At 33.6% G+C, this 19,889-nt stretch overlaps 1 protein-coding gene and 1 long non-coding RNA gene across 2 annotated transcripts; one reads left to right on the plus strand and one right to left on the minus strand.

Annotated features, from left to right (window-relative positions):
- Positions 1-566: 566 nt before the first annotated feature.
- Positions 567-2,597, plus strand: LOC128223743 (collagen alpha-1(X) chain-like). The gene is made up of 3 exons (XM_052933106.1): positions 567-763; positions 1,122-1,309; positions 1,918-2,597. Exons 1-3 carry the CDS (start codon positions 583-585, stop codon positions 2,131-2,133), a joined length of 585 nt encoding a protein of 194 aa, XP_052789066.1. The 5' UTR covers positions 567-582; the 3' UTR covers positions 2,134-2,597.
- Positions 2,598-10,000: 7,403 nt separating this feature from the next.
- LOC128223749 (uncharacterized) lies at positions 10,001-12,912 on the minus strand. The gene is made up of 5 exons (XR_008259343.1): positions 12,837-12,912; positions 12,045-12,209; positions 11,050-11,168; positions 10,649-10,724; positions 10,001-10,322 (listed from the first exon to the last, which is right to left on the minus strand). It is a non-coding gene; the product is annotated as an uncharacterized LOC128223749 (long non-coding RNA).
- Between the last annotated feature and the right edge of the window lie 6,977 nt (positions 12,913-19,889).

Consider the following 19,889-nt stretch of genomic DNA (forward strand, 5'->3'; position numbering starts at 1 on the left):
AGTACAGAAAAAGTGACTACTCGGTTAATAAGCAAACTAATGTAAAAATAATTGATAAAGAAAGTGTGGACAATTATGTTTTATTATGTTTCAGGTATATACACATCTTCTGATATATTGAAATCTAAAAACCAACAAATTACAGAAATTGGTAAATGTAAACGGAAGAAAGAGGCAAAAAAACAAACAAACGGCAATAGTGTTTGAAATGTTTTGTGTTTCCTCATATCTGTATGAATATGGCATTCAGTCTGCAATGATGTTACTGCTAACGGAAATTTGATGTTTAAATATTGTTTCGTTCTTATAAATTTAAATTGTATTAAACAGAAAACGCGATTCAACACACTCTTAAAATGCATGTAATCTTAATTTATTTAATAAGAGATGGCAAACGTGCTTGTTATACGTAATTGTTTAATTATGCGGACCAAAGTTAATTATGTAAATATTGTGACCAAAGTTAATTGAAGTAATGAATATAAACTACAAACTCAATGAGTAAGATAAGGTTGAATGTAATTTGTTTCACAACGAATGTAAAGCTTTAAACACATTGCGTCAAAACCTAGTTAAGCAAGGATGGCTACAAAACCTGTGATAATCTGTTTATGTCATTTTCTGGTTTTACTGTTGCATTTTGCTCTCTGTCAGGAACCTGGAATATGTACGTCAAGGTTTGATTACGAATATAAAATACTTAAAAAGCTTCACGACTTAGAGGTGGAAATTGAAGCCGTCAAACAGACACTATATGACAGAGGTAAGACAAAGTTATATCCTTGGATACTCGTAATTAGTTTTTCGTACTTTTCGTCGAAGTCGTAATTCATCAAATTCAATTATTTAGAGGATAATTGTTTGTTTCAGTTTAAGATATGCAATACATTTTACCGAGTGAGCACCAAAAGTAGTATTTACCTTTGGTGTTCACGAGGTATTACATATTGCAATCTTACACTTTTTAGTTGATGTTTAAGCATATAAATTCACAGTTTTATTGATATTCAAAATAGGAAATTCTAACAAAATGATAGCATACCGGAGACGTTATTCAAGTCTAGCCTTACCCGAAAAGTTGCTCTTTAAATACACATGTTGGGAGAACACTATTGTTTTAGTTTCAGTCGCATTTATGGCAGAACTATCGCGCGATTTGACGTCATTCACCAAAGGCGCAACGGTCATTTTTGACCACACCATTCTCAACAACGGCAGTCGTTACAACCCCAGCAATGGCGTTTTTGTTGCAAAAGGTTCTGGTCTCTACGTCTTCCACCTCGTTGCCACGTCAAGGCCCGGGAGTAATGTAAATGATTCAATTGATTATACACTGCTCTTCCATTTTGACATAATTCGTTACTCTGTTTCGTAGGTTTTATACTCAATGTGTTCTCATTTTCTTATTCCCAAGTCGTTTCTCTTTATAAGTTAAGTTTATTAAAACCATTTAAATGTTTAGTCAATCAATGAGTTTGTCTTTGATTCTTCAAAGTCTTGTATGTCATTCGCACGTTTTCGCAATGTATGTTCAAGTTAACATTGCATGTTAAACGTTACGCCATTGATATAAAAGAAAATGCTCCATTATATTAGTATATGTATAGATAGACGACCGTTAATAAGCATCAGTACAATTTCATGACAATAAGTCGTTACATTCGTAACATCTACAGTCGAACTCCGATGGCTCGAACTCATAGGACCGGCTGAAAAACTCGAGAATTGGATATTCGTGCCAAGCGGGAATGCTTACGTTAAAAACAAGTAAATCGGTCTTTTACATCCAGTTCGAGCCAATGAGGAAATCGAGCCAATCGAGTTCGAGCCAGCAGGGTTAGACTGTATTTGTAAATGAATAAGCGTTTTATAGTTGCTATGGAAATCCAATAGTATGTGTTGTTATGTCAATTCCAGATTTTTCTTCACGTCATGAAGAACAATGAACAGGTGAACTATCTGTTTCTAGAGAACAACGTGGATTTCTACCACCATCGTTCCGTCCCGACTGTCCTTGAGATCGCCGCAGGGGATCAGGTCAAGGTCATTATCCATGGAAGTAGCGGATCACCTAACCTTGTGGGCTGTTGTTTTCATACACACTTTAGTGGATATTCGCTCATTCTCAAATAAACAGGTTATGCGCATTCGAAGCCACTTGCAACTTATATGGTTACTGTTTTGCTTTGACCGGCATTGAAGCTTTGTTCATATTAAATATTCTTTAAAACCTTATATTCTTAAAAAAACAAATGGTTTGAACAGGTTTGAGAATACGTAATGGTAAGGTGATGCATGGCTGAACAGCAGATATGGAATGTATGCGGGAAATGTGATAATAGAACTTTCTTAATTTCAACTTTCGAAGGCATTTTATAACTATACACATTATTCTGTGTCGATTGTATTAAAAAGTGCTTTAATTTAATAATTTGATCGTCTTTCAACCGGAATTTGGCATTAATGTTTGCATTGCTTTATTAAAACCCCATAAATGTTGCATTTTATTTTTTGTTTAAAATTATACGAAGAAAATATCAATATCTCTTTTGAATTGTTATATATCGCCATCTGTAAGAAATTGTTTGAACTTAATAGAAAATTGCAGATACAACATTGTCGGGCGATGCTTCATACTTGCCAATGACTTGTTATGAGATATTCTTTCACATGCGGGTAATTGTTTCCAGTCATGTTACCTGCGCTGTAAAAGCCTGCAAGACGTTTAATCAATATTAAAAATTAAAAATCATCAATTTGAACACGATTTTCAGAGGATCTATTTGACGTCAATTGTGATCTAAAATTTAATGCGCTTAATGAAGTCAGTATACACCGTTTCACTTTGGTGAAATATAAAAAAAACAATGCAAATTCTGAGTCATTTTTTTCCACAAATTGATAATTTTAGGTATGAAAGTAAAACAATTATCAATTATGTGTATGTCTGGTCTGGATCGAAAACTCCGACTCTCGGGCGCGCTACGTTACCAGTAACTCGGCAAGTCTCGTAACCGACTTACGCGCGTGCTTTTGAGTCTTATTATTATATCCAGACCGGACACCCATGACATACACTTAAAAAAACCCTAACCCATTCCGCGTCTGTATTCAAATTAACGCTTTAAAATTAAATCTCATCAACATCCATACTACGTCAGGCAGTACATCGTTATGACTTAATATCATAAAGTACCCGACGGCCTTAACCTTCTGCAGTTTAATATTGTGCTAAAGCCAAGGAGAGCAAACAAATGAATGTCCAATGAATGTTCAATGATTTGTAATCTGATAATCGTATTTCTAACTTGCTTGTTCCAGTGCTTATAATTTATTTCGCTGATGAATCATCTATCGCACCGTGTATGTATATTGGAAACCAGTTTGGTATGTACCTGTTTGTACGCAGAAATACACGTTATTGTGATGTGTACTTGAGGTACCATAAGTTATTATTAATGCAAAAAAACTAAAGAAACAAGCTGAATAGTCAAACGTCTAAACATAAACCCCGTTTAATGGCACAGGGTAAGTCTAAAAGGTCCAAATTTTCACTGAGTTAAAAATAAACTTGTTTTTAGTCACAATTCCTCAAACAACCTGGTGTCGGAGCATACCCATCCCGTCAATCATTTCAGTCACAATCGCTCAACTATCGGTTTGTTTGGCAGGAGGGGCAGGAGGGGAAACCGTCCAACCTTTTTTGTAACACAAACATAATATTGCATGGTAGGAGGGGGTGCACCACACTGTCAAACTGTTTAGTTACCATCTTCACGCAAGAAAAGTTTGCTTGGCAGCATTGGGCATTCCGCTTCGCTATCTCCGTCTATTCTTAAATTTAAATAAATAAATCTCAACCAGCCGGATGGTTGACAGGTTATCGTACGACTTCCTGTCCATCCTTTTTCAGTTTCAGCATATTTAACAAACGGAATCAATGTTTGTTAAAGTAAAGGTTATGAAGTGATCGATAACATATCGCTTATAAATCGGGTATGTCCCTTAATGTTTTGAGGTAAAAATTTCTGATTAAATAAAGTCTATTTGGAGGTGATATTAAAAAGACATAGACCTTCCAAACTTACTGTGCATCATCCTTTTTAGTTCTTTAAACTGGTGGTATTTTAAAAAAGACATTGAAGCACAGATTCACATGCATGCAGTTTATGTATTATCATTACTGTAACTGCATTCTGCTAAGCTTAACCGAATTACAACAAGAAATTATACCATAGGACACATATGCCCCCACGCTAGAACGACGGGCCATAAAACACGTTTCCCACATGATGATTTACGTTTCTGTTTCGACTCATATACTTTAGGAGATATGTGTGCCCCAATATGGCATGCCTTGTAGGCTATGTTATAACTGTAGGTCTAGGGCCATATCTTTATACTTACTTGGCACAACAAAACATAAGTCATAAGTTGCATAACAACGAAATCTGGTTAACACTTTTGTGAAGTATTGTTACTCTGGGAATATGCTTGAAACAGACAGACGGACGAATATAAACCAGGCGCAAACTTAAACATACTGGTGAACATTCCTGTAAAGATTGACAACTCTGGCTCATTAACTGTTGGCAATATGTGTAACACAATAGTTTGTGACTGGCTGAAGGCCGAACATGAGCAATCTCAGAGGGTGGCGTACAAATGTTTTACTGCAGTATACAAAATTTGTATGAAATCAAACAATTCATATTTTGAACAATGTATTCACATTTATGATATACAATTATTTTTTTCAAATGCATCATGATAAGTTAATTACAGTTTGTGCAATGAAATGTACATGTATTGTTTACGAGAAGAAAGATTATTACCGAGAAAATGATATACACATGTGATAGATACACCATCAGTTAAAATGAAGCTGGTTCAATGCGATTTTTATTTCTATCGTACACTTTTTATATATAATGATAATAAATCTATATGCACAAAAATGAACGATCTATTTCTGTAAATATTTAAACATTTAACACATGGCTTTGTCATTAATAAGGCATTATCTTGTCAAAAACACATAGAGTTATATGCTATTTACCAACAGCATACTTTGATCCTGAACACACATGGACACTGCTTTTCATTTTTTATTTCTTTTGAATTACTTCAAAATAATATCGGTGTAATAAATATTGAAATTAATATCTTACGTGATAAATATGAGCTTCATCATTATATCTCTTGTTCTTTTCAACACAAGCTAATGGCATTTAATTAACAAGTCAATGTTATCAATTAGCATATAAACGCGTTCTTAACATACCACAGGTGCAAATTTGCATACGTGGCATAAAAACGCAACATATCGTAACGAATAGATGATATAACTGTTTCATGATGTACTTCATACGGACAAAAAATACCACGTTTTTCAAAATGCAGATCAAAATCATCATTTGAATGTGAAAATGCAAATATGAACAATATCGGCAGCGCTGTTTTGATAAAATCTTCTTTTTATTTGATGTCATAACATAAATACAACCACAAAACAGCTAATACATATATATTATTTTGTCCCCATTTTAAAGTCAAGTCAACCATGCATTCAGTGCAAAACAAGCTACATATGTTAATATTATAGTAACAAACAACCCAATAAACATCTTTCCCAAGGTCGAAACAATATTTAGAAAGCAAAAACGTATTTCTTTAAGTCCACTAAATTCCTCAAACCGCATTAGGACGCAATTTCAAATTGTGTCTTGTAGATAAAATAGGTCTCCAGCAGCCCTCTGCATCCTTATTGCGATTACAGACAAGTCGACTCTGATCAAACAAGCCCCAGACGGGCTTTAAAAAGTCAAGCCAGGACTCATTTATCCTCATTAATTATGGCAAACATCATGATAACGGTGATTTTAAAAACGGTATACCGGCAAAAATACCTCGAGCCTCGGAAAATTTGAGCCAAACGGGAAACTTACGCTCAGTGTCAAGAGATCGGTCCTTAACATTCAATTCGAGCCAACGAGGAATTCGAGCCAAGCGAGTTCGAGCCAACGGGGTTCAACTGTATTGATACGCAAAAGTTCGTAACAATTAGTTTGTAAAAGTCAACTTCATATGAGAACATTCCCCTTGTGTTATTTTTTTTTTAAATGGTTGGTTGTTGTTATGAATAAGAAAGGCAACATTATTGCAGACTTTATAGGTACGATCTGGATCAGTAAACTATAATCTTCTGATTGCGGTTTTTTGACAAAAGAAAGCAAATGGGTAAATAAATATTAACATGAAATAAATATGCGTTATTGTTTATGCAAATACAATGTATGGACATCAAAGTGATTTACAAAAGTACTGCTTAAAGGCCTGGTTTAAACCTTCTATAAATGACCCCCACCCCAAAAAAATAAATAAATAAATAAAACCGTGAATTGAACACAATGTCTGTGTATTGATCTTATCTAAATGCCTAATTGTCTTATCAGATATCTGATCTGTATATCCTGTTGTGCAGTTTGGAGGTTTTATTATAAAAATGGACCCTAAATGACCCTGAACCAATGCACAAATAAACAGGAAATTGGTCCCTACTGTGACATCTGTGCAATTAGGATGAGATGCACAGCAGGGGATTGCCATGCCAAACATTCTTTAAACTAGGCCTTTAAAAGTTGGTAACTGCGTTTCATCAACTATCAGAGGGAATTCTTTTTTTTTCAATCTTTGAATTGTAAGATGCGTTATTTTTTTTTTAAAAGGTACACTTACTTTGAATGTATCCCCAATGTCAAGTTCACAATAAACCATTGGTCGCAATTTAAAAAAAAACACAAACAAAGTGTGTCGGTTGCTTATGTATACACTGTAACCGTTTAATCAAGGAATTGAAACAAGACCTACCATTACGACAACACTTTCAGCTTGCTGGTTTACTTGACAAACATTTTTCTTTGGACTAAAAACGAGTTAAGATGGCGGTAAAACAAAAAAAAAATACATTTAGTGTAAAGAAATCAAGTCAATTCAGTGCCCTGTAAATCTAAATTATGTTGCAATGAATTTTATCTAGTGTCAAACATACCACAGTAAGGCTCTTCTACATCCAACACGTTCAAAATAATCACAAATGCAGCTACATTTAAGTCCATCATGTGTCATGCCAACACCTAAGCAGCTTATCAATCGGTATTCTAAACCACATAAGGCTTCTACACGAACCCTTCTAGGGTATGACGATTCCTTTTGTGGATACAGTCAAGCACTTTCATAGATAAACAAACTTCAGAGGGTCTAAACGTAAGCCAGCCCAGTTCTCCATTATTTTCACTATGCCTACAATAAAGCACATTCAGGGCCAAACAAACGCATGACCTTAATGTTAGGAGCACGGATCTTGAGCGCGACACAACCTCGTGCTATCGTGTTCAGTTCTGCAAAAAATCAGAACATGAATGAAAAACATATAGAATCGACAAAAAACGGGACGGAGGGACCGACTGTTGTACGGACAGACGTGATACGCGAGCAATTCCTAAATAATTCCCACCTGACTGTGAAAAGGGAATATAATGAACACACTGTTTTCTGTGACAATATTATGATAACTTCAACAAATCAGGTACATTGGTTTGTAAAAAAGTGCAAACAAAAAATGCAGCAAAGTTATGCATATTCCACCCTTTTATTATAATATCAAACACAAAAACCGAAAAGAAAACATTGTGAGATCATGATCATCTTTAACTTTTAATTCTCCAATTTGTGTAGGCGAATTAGGTGTTAAATTGCCCTAAAAGGGTTTGTGTATATATGTTTTGTATACAAGCATGTACCTCTTTTTAAAGAACGTTTTTAGGCTTTGAGTTGAAAATCATACTCGAAAGTACCTAATTTCAATGAAAATCAGACTCTGAAACATTCCTGAACTAATGTTTGATTTACAAAATAAGTTCATGCACAAGTATGTAATATGTTGTGTATATTAACAGTAAACAATTTATACACTCGGATATGAATGGGAAGGAGAGGACATTCAGATGTACAATCCATAATTAATCCAGTGCTGGTTTCTCCCTTCTGCCTGCACTTTTCTAGAAGTGAAACAAGCTAAATATACCAAATTACATTCGTAAGCTGGGTCATTTTCCTCTGTTCATGTATGTTTTTGTGTGTAAGATCAAACAATATCTAGACTTGCGCGTTATCTCTAAAAAATGTAGTTGATAGGCATACTAGAATAACATACTAGTATAAAAGTTTAGTTAAATCTGAATATGTGGATGGGAATGGGAATATGATCATTCTGGCCCAAAAATGACATTTTGAGATATTGTAACCTTTATGATGCCAAGTATTTCAAGAACAAAAATCCAAAGTTTCAAGTCAAAATTCACAAAAACTAAAAAAATATAGTATTTTTCGTAACACAGGTGTAGAAATCGAAATGAACAAAATGTATGGTCTAATGTGTTTATTAAGAATGAAATATCCATGTCAGATAAGTATCATGTCAAGGACTATTTACATGTAACATATAAGTTTTAGCATAGAAACAATAAGCACTCATAGTTTGATTACAAAAGTTAACGAAAAGTTCATAAGTGCATTTGGTTGCTATGGTAACTATTGATAATGCCATTTTCACTCATTTTCTAAATGTTTCTCAAAAAATAATGTTTTTCATAAAGTTGTGTTTTAAGTTATTGACATTTTTATGATACCAAGCAATTGCAGAAATAAAATCTGAACTAGTCAGTCAAATATTAAAAAAACAACACTGGATATGGAACATTTCGTAACAGAGAGCTTTAACACAATTTGAACGAAATGTTCGCTAAATCTGTTCTTATTTTGAATGAAGTACACAAGTCAAAATATTAAAATATAAAACTATCTTTACTAGTATCACATTCACTACAAAAGGAAAATAACAAGTATACATTGCTAATGTCCATAATGATAAAGAAACTTACAACAAAGGTCAAAGCAAAATTCAGTTGCTATGGTTACTTATGAAAATGCTATTACCAATCATTTTTGAAAGTCCGCATAATTTTTTTTTATTTATAAGTTATTGACATCTTTATGATACTAAGTATTTACAGAAATTAACTCTAAAGTTTCACGTTAAATTTCACAAAAGTTATAAAACATATGAAACATTATGAAACACAGGGATAAAAAACAATGTGAACAAAACTGTTCTTATTTTAAATATTATATATATGTCAAGATACCTGTTTAAATATATCACTTATCTTTACTAGTGTTACATAAACTTCAACATTAAAATAGCAAGTACACATTACTAATGTCTATAATGACATAGAAATTGGCCACAAAGGTCAAAGCAAAAATCGGTTGCTATGGTTACTAATGAAAATGCTATTTCCAATCATTTTCAAAGTCTGCCACAAATAATGTGTTCTCAATATACAATGCGTTTTAAGTTATTGGCATGTAAATGATACCAAGTATCTTAGGTATAAAAACTAAAGTTTCTAGTCATTTTTGTACAAAGAAATCAAAAGATATGGATCATTCTGTTATACATTGGTAAGCCAGTTTGAAAACAATGTCCACTAAAAATGTTCTTATTTTAAATGCAGTGTCCATGCCGAAATACTAACTTAACTGTCTGTTATAGCTAACACATAAACTAATTCATAGACACAAAGAGTACACATTGCTCATTATATGTACAAAATGACATAAAAGAACTACATAAAACAACAGCCTGTTGCTATGGTTACATGTGATAATGCCATTTTTTACTCATTTCTTTCATATTTGCCACAAACATTTGATCTACAATCGACATTTCACCAACAAATGAGTAAACTTCGACTTTACACAGAGTTTGTTTAGGGCATACTGCAGATCTTGATGACTCAGATCTAAAGAATGGACCAAAAGAATATTGAAGGTACAATTGACGTTCAGCATCTAGGCACGTTGCGTGCTTTATTTCAGCCAAAAAACCACATTCTTGACTCATCCTCAAAAGAATAACTTCAATTTCTGAGGAATCTACAAACTCTTTGCATACTAAACTCCTGGTTTATGTTTTGATACATAGAAATGGTGGTATTTGGTAATATTCTTTAGAGTTTTGAAATATGTATCTAGGAATGATATCCAACTGTGAACTGTGATTGGCTGTTGAGGGTCATAAACCAAGTGTGGGATGTTGTGGCCGGACTTTGAAGAGGTGAAAACAGTGTGGGCAATTTCTTGAAGATTCTCGGCATTACAACATCGCCACTGGACCTTCCAGTTGCCGAAGTGACAGTCAGGAGCAAATTTGGTGTGCCCAGCCAACATAGTGTTTAGTGTTACACTCTCATGCAATCCTGAAAATTGTTGGAAGATCTGTTTAGTGTAAATAAAACTTATCTATATTCACAAAAAATATAACTAAGCAAATGATTTTAACTAGGGTATAATAAAGTTTTCAAGACATATAAATCTTACAATAATGGAGTGTTAACATATGTTTATTTAGTTAACATATTCCTCATATCAAATTACTGCCAACTACACTTTAACTTCATCCAGTTCTGCATCCGTTAAAATTAAAGCACCAATCGCAGATATCAATGATGTGATTGATTTCAAAAGACAGTGCATTTGTCCTAAAAAATCAGACAAACAATTATTAACAGATAAGAAAACTTACCTGTCATTACAGGTCACATGGCATACCAAAGCACAGCATTGTTCTTGTTTTGGCCGACAGCATTATCGAAATAAACCTGGAAAATTTAATACATTTTTTTTCTTTTTTAAGCTATATGCAGTACATGAAGAAAGCAATGTTATATTGATGGACACGTTTCATAAGCCATGGTTGAATCCAAATATCCAATCGTTATCAATCATCGAATGTGAAATGGAAAAAAAAATCTGAGTAAGAATGTGTTTCATGGTGTAAAATATGTTAAGTTTCATCATCTTTTATATTCACTATTGATTCTCATAATCTCTTCTCAGCAATAAGGATAAAGTTTGCATAAGCTGTTAGAACCTTTAATCCATTAAAATTCTATAGATAATTTTAATGGGTGAAGCATTAAATACCTCAGCATGTTTTTCACCGACACCATAGTGCTGAAAGTAGTGGTGGGCCAGGCTCACGACACTGTCACTTCCTTTCCCCGGCAATTCGGCCTCGTCCACCAGATAAAATGTCTACTTTCCTGTACAAATAAATGTTAACTATTGTTAAAGGGACTATACACCAGATTGGCACCAAAAACAGTTTTTTTTCTGTAACAAATCTCAGGACAATTATTTAATAAAATGTTTTACTCTTTGATATCATAATTGTAAAAAAAATACCAAAATGTAAATGTTCGATCCGGATTCACCAAAATTGCAGTCCAATGTTGTATCTACTGTGCTACGAAGGCTTACTCTAAACCTTTGGAATATCTAAGCTATATACCTAACTTGGTAACATCAGGTGATAACATCGACAAGCCAATCACGCATACAAATGAATTCTACTAGGTATACATACCTAGTAATCTTTTTTAATGGTACAATACGAAAAAACTGCAAATATATAATTGTAAACTATGTGGTACTTCAGTTACATGTAGTTAGTTTCAATGCATTGTACTCATTGATACCAAGTTTATGTCAGTTTTCGACAATTTTCTTCTTTTTTTCCCGCTATTTCATCATATGGTGTATAGCCCCTTTAATTGATTTCAAAAATAATAATAAAATTGTACTGAAATAGTCAGCAAGAAGATAATGTAGACAACCCAAAATGACACTAACAGATAGCTGTATTACTTTTACAGATCTTTATTTCTAATTAAAATTCATTTTTAAAACCCAAGCTAAGATCAAGAGTGTTTAACTTGTTTACGTTGAATCTTTTAAAAGGATTTCTAAGTATAGCCAAGGTAAAAGTTTTTGAACAGGAATACAAAACTGACAACATAAAAAATCTAACCTAAAAAAATTAATTCTGACTTGGAAAGACAATTTTTACAGGTACATCATTATTGTATAAGATCTGTCTTATTCTGTTACTCCATGTTTAATTCAGAGTGACATCTTACCATAAAAACATAGCTGAACCTAAGGCACACATGCGAAACACATGACATTTCTGTGGGGTGGCGAAATATATCGGCCCAACTTGTTGGCATGATGTGGATAGTGGACTTGCTGGGCAAAATCCCATGAGTAGTGGTAGTGCATATCTTGGCTACATGGTTCAGCACCTTCAAAGACAATAATGATAGCAAATAAAAAATCAAATAGTATTTTACTTTATGAAAACAGGTGATCCGAACCGTTATTCAGTAACATTCAAATGATAGTAGTATGCACACTGCAGTTTGTTAACATTTTGAATCTCCTTGACATCTTCAGTTCTCAGAGTACCATCATAATTATTTTACAAAGTAATAAATCATCGTTGAAATTAGTCTCAGAAACATCATGTCCACTATCAGACTCTTGTTCATTTCACAATCATTATTTATCAAACATAAAATTGACCTTTCATCTGAATCTTTTATATTTTGACTTTGAGAAGACTGCACAAATTCATTTATAATAAAGATTGTCAAGTTAAAGTTGTTCATTTGCAAAATCTGGATCATCATTTTGAATATATTCTTTTTCATAAGGTACCGTCGAGGCCTGTGACAACGTTAAACATTTAACCTTGGCGGTCATTATCGGTTGCTAACAACAAAACAATTCGCAGAATTCACTTCCGGATTTTGACAATTACTTTGATTGCCATGTGAAAGTACTGTCAAATTACTTATCAAGCTTGTAGATTGTGTTATACTGATTAAAAATAATCATTAATGATTAAATAACATTTTATTTGTACTTACCACTTGCAATTCCACAATTTAAACCAAGAAACGTTGAAGTTTAACACCGGATGTTCCTCGTGATAAACTGGGAAACGGTGTCTCGGTTACTACGTTATTTGTCAGAATGTAACAAATATCGGTTATAAACAACCATTTCATGATCAAGCATATTCTGATCAATGTTCTTTCGTTTCAAAAAAATAAAATAATACTGTTTTTATTTCAAAAACGCCTCACATCATCGACCAGAAATGTTTGCACCTTACCGTCATACAAACGTAGTTACCAAAGTCCAAAAGCCGAACAGCTGACCAACTCTTTCGGTAAATTAAACACACGTTAAAAGGTTATGATCAACTAAACGTCAATAAATAGTGTTGCAGAGGGTTTATTGCTGAAATTGACGTGTTTTTTTATGTTGACAACAAATAACTAAGTTTTAAGCTCGAAAATACCATGAAAAATCAAGGGGAAAAGAGTGCGCGATTTGATTCTCGCTTTTTCTCGTTATTCACGTTAGCGCCACAATGATCAAAATCGCGTTCCCATCCACATATAACCTTTTGCTATGATGCCCGTTTTATTCTACAGCTCATGGAATACACCGAATAAGTATGGTGGGTGGGGTGGGTTTTGAGTGGGTTTTGAGTTGTGAGTGAGTGAGTGGATGGGCCAGTGTGTCGAAAAGTTGGATGAGTGGGAGTGAGCGAGCGAGTGCCATGTTATCAGTCATATGTTGTTGTTTTTTTTATCTTATTATCACATAAAGGGAATCATCGTTCAAACCGTTCAGCACTATCAGTGCTTTGATTATACATACAATTACTTCATGACAAACTCAATGCGAACATACTGAAATTGGGCAGTACAAGAAACATCTGGGAATGCACACAGGGCATGTTCTAAAACCTGGCCTGGAATGTTATACATAATGAGAGTTCAAGCCCTGAATATACGCAAACACAATGATAGACCTTTATTTGAAAATTAATCTACATGTTCAATATAATATCTTTTTTGAGATTTATCTAGATAAACAATGTAGTTTATTTGAATGCATATTTAATTAATTTTCTTATACATTTTTTTTTTCAATTAAACTATGCATGTAGTTTTGAAAAACATGGTTGTTCAGCTATATATGAACTGTAAGATGGAATGTATACACCTTAAATAATAACAAACAAAAAAATCATCACAAATAAAATGTATAATTTGTTTATGTATGTGAAAAATAAATTATTATATATATATATATATGTATGGAAAACTTGAATTTGAACACATGTATTATAAGATTTGATTTGTAAACCAAGATCTATGCACTTATTTCTTTTAATCCGCTAAGTGTTTTAAATACAGTGCATTCCCATGCAGTCAATTAAACTAATGTTTTATCTAAATAAAACTCAGAAAAAAATCATAACATTAACATGCAGCTTTATTCCTAAATAAAGGTTTATCATTGTTTTCCTGTATATTTAGTGTTAATACTCTCAATGTGATCACATATGGACTGGCCTGGCCTGGCCCGGCCTGGCCCGACCCAAAATGCTGAGTCAGCAGGTCAGGTCGGGCCAGGCCAGGCACGGCCAGCTTTTAGAGCATGCCCTGTGGCATCTCTTCAAGTCTAACCAAAAGATAATATCTAACATTGCAGTAATACCTGATCATTCAAACCCCAATTTTTTCAGGATTTCACAGATTTCTTAATTGGAAATAAATAGTCTCTAGAGAAAATTAAAACAGTTTATGACCAAGAGCAAATCACCGAAAGCTAAACACAGGTCAATGGTGTAAATTAAAAGTTAATCTCCAGGAGAACCAATGTCGGTCAATGAAGAGAAGTAGCATTCAATACACAGATTATCTATACTTTCATAATTTCCAACAAAGACTTTTGTCAGTCATTCTAATTACAATTGCGTGTTTTGACATTAATGATAAGATTTTGACTTCTTCCTCTTCTTAATTATTATCAGTTAATTATCTCAGATCATAACCAGAAACTTTACTTTGAGAATTTGACACTTCTCAATTATCTCGGATTTAATCTAATTGTAAATTTTACTTTTTGACATTAACTTTTTTGAGTGACATTTCCTAAAATCTTCATTATCTTTTTATCACCTAATTTTTATTGGTAACTTCTACTCTTCAAGTTAGTACATAAATCTGTATATATATATATATATATATATATATACAGAGAGACAGAGAGAGATATAGAGAGAAAATTACCAGGAACTTTGTACTTCTTCTTTAACTAAGGAAATATCTTTGAACTACTTTTATTGTGACTGTATAATAAATTCACCTACTTTCATAACTTAATATATCACATGTACTATTGGATGTTTCTTGTTGAATAAGTCTTTGGATTTATCATTGTTAACTATTTAACTTAAATGAGGAATTAATAAAGGACCAACTTTTAAACATCTTAAATGGACTTGAGTTGTTAATCTAATTCAAAGTTTAAACGTGATTTGAAATAGAACGGCGACTCGCAGTTGTGCTAGCTAATTACCCAAATGAATGGCCACCGGTCACCACCGCTACTATACAGGAGTATATATTTTGGCACTTTCCCACGGGGTGCACGGTCCCATATCAATAAAGAAATCTGCCTTGGACAGTCCTGAGGCTCAATTAATATGTTTGGTGTTCAAAATTTAAGAAACATTAAAAACATACTGTTTTTTTTTTTACTAGTGATACAGTCGAAACCCGTTGGCTCGAACTAGCTTGGCTCGAATTCCTTGTTGGAATGAAATTGATTTATAGGACCGATTTCTTTATACTGAAGGTTAACGCTCCCGCTTGGCTCGAATTTTCCGACGCTCGAATTATTTTGCCGGTCCCTGGGAGTTCGAGCCAACGGGGTTTGACTGTATATGATGTAAATATATGTTTTCTATCTTAGACTAATCATAGTATTTACCCGTATCTCTAAGTTTTTATTTTTTTCATTTATCAATTTATTGAACGTTTTGTGATCTGCACGTTGAAAAGTTACAACTTTTACAGAAACAGTACACAAATAATGACTCAACAGTGAGTACCTGACACTTATATAATATATCTATAGTTCTTCACCATCAAGAGTTATCATTAATGTTTAAATACTCATGCCTGGTTTTGGACAGAGTAATAGCCAAATATTAAAACACCAAACGAATGAATGGCCAATGCTTTCTTGACGAATGATTTTAATTCAACACTGTTTAAAGATTTATATCGATTTTCAGTGAGTGGTGAATATGATTTAGTTGAAAAACACACGTTAATTCCAATTAATATTCGTTTACATTAAATAAAAATCAACACGTAATAAAACACAAATTCTGGCTAGCCTCAGCAATTCTTACTTTTAAATATGACGGCAACCTATTAAATAAAAGATTTACATTGAACTGCCATGGATTAAAAGTGTTTGCTCAAAATTTAAAATGTTTACTTTTTTGTTATTACATTTAGCTTAATGGTCTTATGTCATTGGTAATTATTAAACATTGAACAATAAGATAAATATGAAGGAAAATATTTTCAACATCAATATCAATAGAATGGACTCAAACTGAAACATATTTCGAAAGTTATCAACGTTTGAAATATATTTGCGAATGTAAATAAATACAATGTATGTTTATATGTGTCTAAGATTCAAACAGTTCATAAATGTCATAAAATTATTCTTTGTACATTTTTCATTTTTTGACAGATTAGCAAATGTCTTTTAGGTGACGTCAAAAACAAATTACTAGTATTTATTTTCAAGGCTATCACAAAGAGATGAAATAAATATTATTATTATAAAAAAAATCACGTTACATTCTGATCATCAAACTGTTGGTTTTTGTTTAAATCAAAATTTCTGGAAACGGGATATGACATAAGTGTTCTTTAATCAAATAATACATAATTTTAGTTAATTTAAAATAGTATTTAACACAGTTCGAAATATTCAAAAAGTTATTCAATCCGGGACTGCAGGTACACATTTTAAAATAAGCTAATATTGATGCGGTCATGAATCAAATGTTTTATAATATTATCACTTAAATAAATGCTTCGGTTCTTTGTGTATTTTAAGTTGATCGGTCCGTAAATCACTTTACTTGAATAAAAAATAAAATTATGACGTCAGTGGTCCATATCATTTTTGGCTGGTCCGGACATCGCCCAAAATATAAAAAGGACCGCTGACGTCATACTATATGGACTGCTGACGTAAAAAACCGGTGAGGACTGCTTCCGATTTTTAAACAGGCAAACACAATTCACTCACTCACTCACTCACTCACTCACTCACTCACTCACTCACTCACTCACTCACTCACTCACTCACTCACTCACTCACTCACTCACTCACTCACTCACTCACTCACTCACTCACTCACTCACTCACTCACTCACTCACTCACTCACTCACTCACTCACTCACTCACTCACTCACTCACTCACTCACTCACTCACTCACTCACTCACTCACTCACTCACTCACTCACTCACTCACTCACTCACTCACTCACTCACTCACTCACTCACTCACTCACTCACTCACTCACTCACTCACTCACTCACTCACTCACTCAGTCAACCCACCCACCCACCGCATATATTCCTACGCCAAAGCAAACAAGTCATTTTTTTTTCTTCAGGCAAAACCTTTAAGTCCTTTAACGTTTTCCGCTGTTTCTTGTGTAGCGTAAACGGTTTTCGCCCAAGCGTCCTAACAATACCGCTTACCCACCCTAACGCAAATTAGTGATACGCAATACAACGCCGTAACCATGCGAAACGCTATGTTCTTGGCAGTTTGCCACATTAGCTATAATACCAAAATAATGCGACGTCTACACAACAGAATACGATAAATTTATTTGTTTGCACCAGCGACATAACTGTTGGTTCGCTTTGCAGTACAGTGATCACTGCGAATGTAAATCACGTGATAACGTGATCATGATCATATGTCTTCATTTAAACAAACACTATTCTTAATTATTTCAATTAAATGCAAAATTGTAGCTTAAAAAACAACTGAATTTAATGGGACTAAATAAGTCATTGCATTAATGTGTTTACTTGTTTGTCAAAAGAGCTAATAATTTATATATGTCGGCAGGGTTATACTCTTCACGACTAAGGAGTTCACTGCTTAAAGGCCCAGTTTAAGTATTTTTGGCATGCTTATTCTCTGATATGCATCCCTTGTTTATTGCACTGGTCTCACAGCAGTTGTCAATTTTCTGTGTATTTGTTTATTGGCTTAGGCCATTTAGAGTTGACAAATTTAGAGCGGATAATCTCATTGTCTCACCAATACATCTCCAATTTTACATGTTTATGCAAAGCTAAAAGAATGTATGTACTAATTAGAAATAATAAACAACTCAGAGCCTACTAAATACATGGTCACTTTTGTAATATCCAAACTATAAAGCATCATGTATAATCATATTAATAGGCTATTATATATGGCATTACTCTTCTTCTAATTCTAAAGCATTCACTTTGTTATAATAATTGTACCATAATTTGATAAAGTAAACCAACACACTAGTATATGATCATTTGTTCATGTCTATAATAAAACTTTTAAAACTGCACAGACAACGGTGGGGTCATTTAAAGAAGGCTTACACAAAGCCTTTTAGACAATACATGAACACGTCACATTTATGCCACATAAAACACTCAATCATCTTTAATAATTCATCTCATTAATTTATTGCTAATTCGTTTTTACTATTGGTTAGGATATTCTGGGTCATTCTGTATGGAGACAAACGATTGTATCGACGAGGGCAACCTGGTTTGCGTGAAAAATATGTGAATATGGCTTGAACCGCAACGGAACAGACTGTGCGGGTAACCTAGGAATTTCTGTTTTATACATTTTATTGTGCATTATTAGGTGAAATTTAATTGATATGTCACAGTTTGAATAGAAACATCACTGGATAGAAATGAAGTGCACTGAAGGTTTTCACGATTATCTAATTATAATATGCAAGTATCATTTGATGCAAAGTACCACTTGAACTTGCTTGCTTCATATTTCTTTTACAAATTTAGGAGTTTTCTTAATCACTGGTTCGTCACGATACGCGGGAACTGTTGTTGGAGATACTGGAATCTTTTGTGCTCTTGGTTTTAGAAAGGAAGCGGCCAACGTAACCTGCACTAGTCTTGGATTAGGGTGAGCAATATGAAGATAAGTAAATGACCTAAATGACTTATTTCTATGTTATCTATAAAAGGCTTATAACACACCAGTTTGTCCAATCCGTAAACTCAAGTTATACTTCATTCCATATAATCGTTCGTTTTTGCAGGAATATATACGTATTTAAATTCATATAGGATCGCGCAAACGCCATAACGTACGCTAAGACATTTCTGAAACAGAGATAGACGGTTGTCAGCGAGACAATATTGTTGGCATTGCATGCAAATGTAAACCCATAAACTTTCCCAATATGTTCCAGTTAAACTTGTTCAAAATTAAGAAAATGGTACAATTGTACAATGGTACAACTTCACAGGACAAAACGATAAGGCACAATGCTAAGGCCTCACAATAAGTAAAGACAAAGTGCTGGGGCCCACAGCTACTAAAAGCAAAAATTCTTAGGCATAAATGCCCCAAAAGGTGGCAATTAACTGAGGCATATCAGGAAAGAGAACTTAAAAAAAATCTTAGGAAGGAGACATTGATTTCGAATGGCTAGTTGATTATTGCCTTTGTACAATATTTAGTTTGAAACACCGTTAATCTGATCTTTACTGCTTACTTACTTACTTACTTATTTAAGGAGTACGCTCTGACTGCTCCATTGAGAAACTATTTTATGCCTAGAGACACAATATGATTATAATACCAATTGAAGATATTTGAGTTTCAATTGCTTGCTCTGTAATTATATGGTAAAAACTGGACTGGACGACCAATGCTTTGCACGTAAATTCATTGCAGTTGGTATTTTTACTCATTGTTTAAACAAGCTCGGACGTGAAATGACCTTCTTTTCTAAACTAGTATGGTGTAATTTGTGCATATAC

The sequence above is a fragment of the Mya arenaria genome, chromosome 17 (assembly GCF_026914265.1).
Source record: "Mya arenaria isolate MELC-2E11 chromosome 17, ASM2691426v1".
NCBI lineage: Eukaryota > Metazoa > Mollusca > Bivalvia > Myida > Myidae > Mya > Mya arenaria.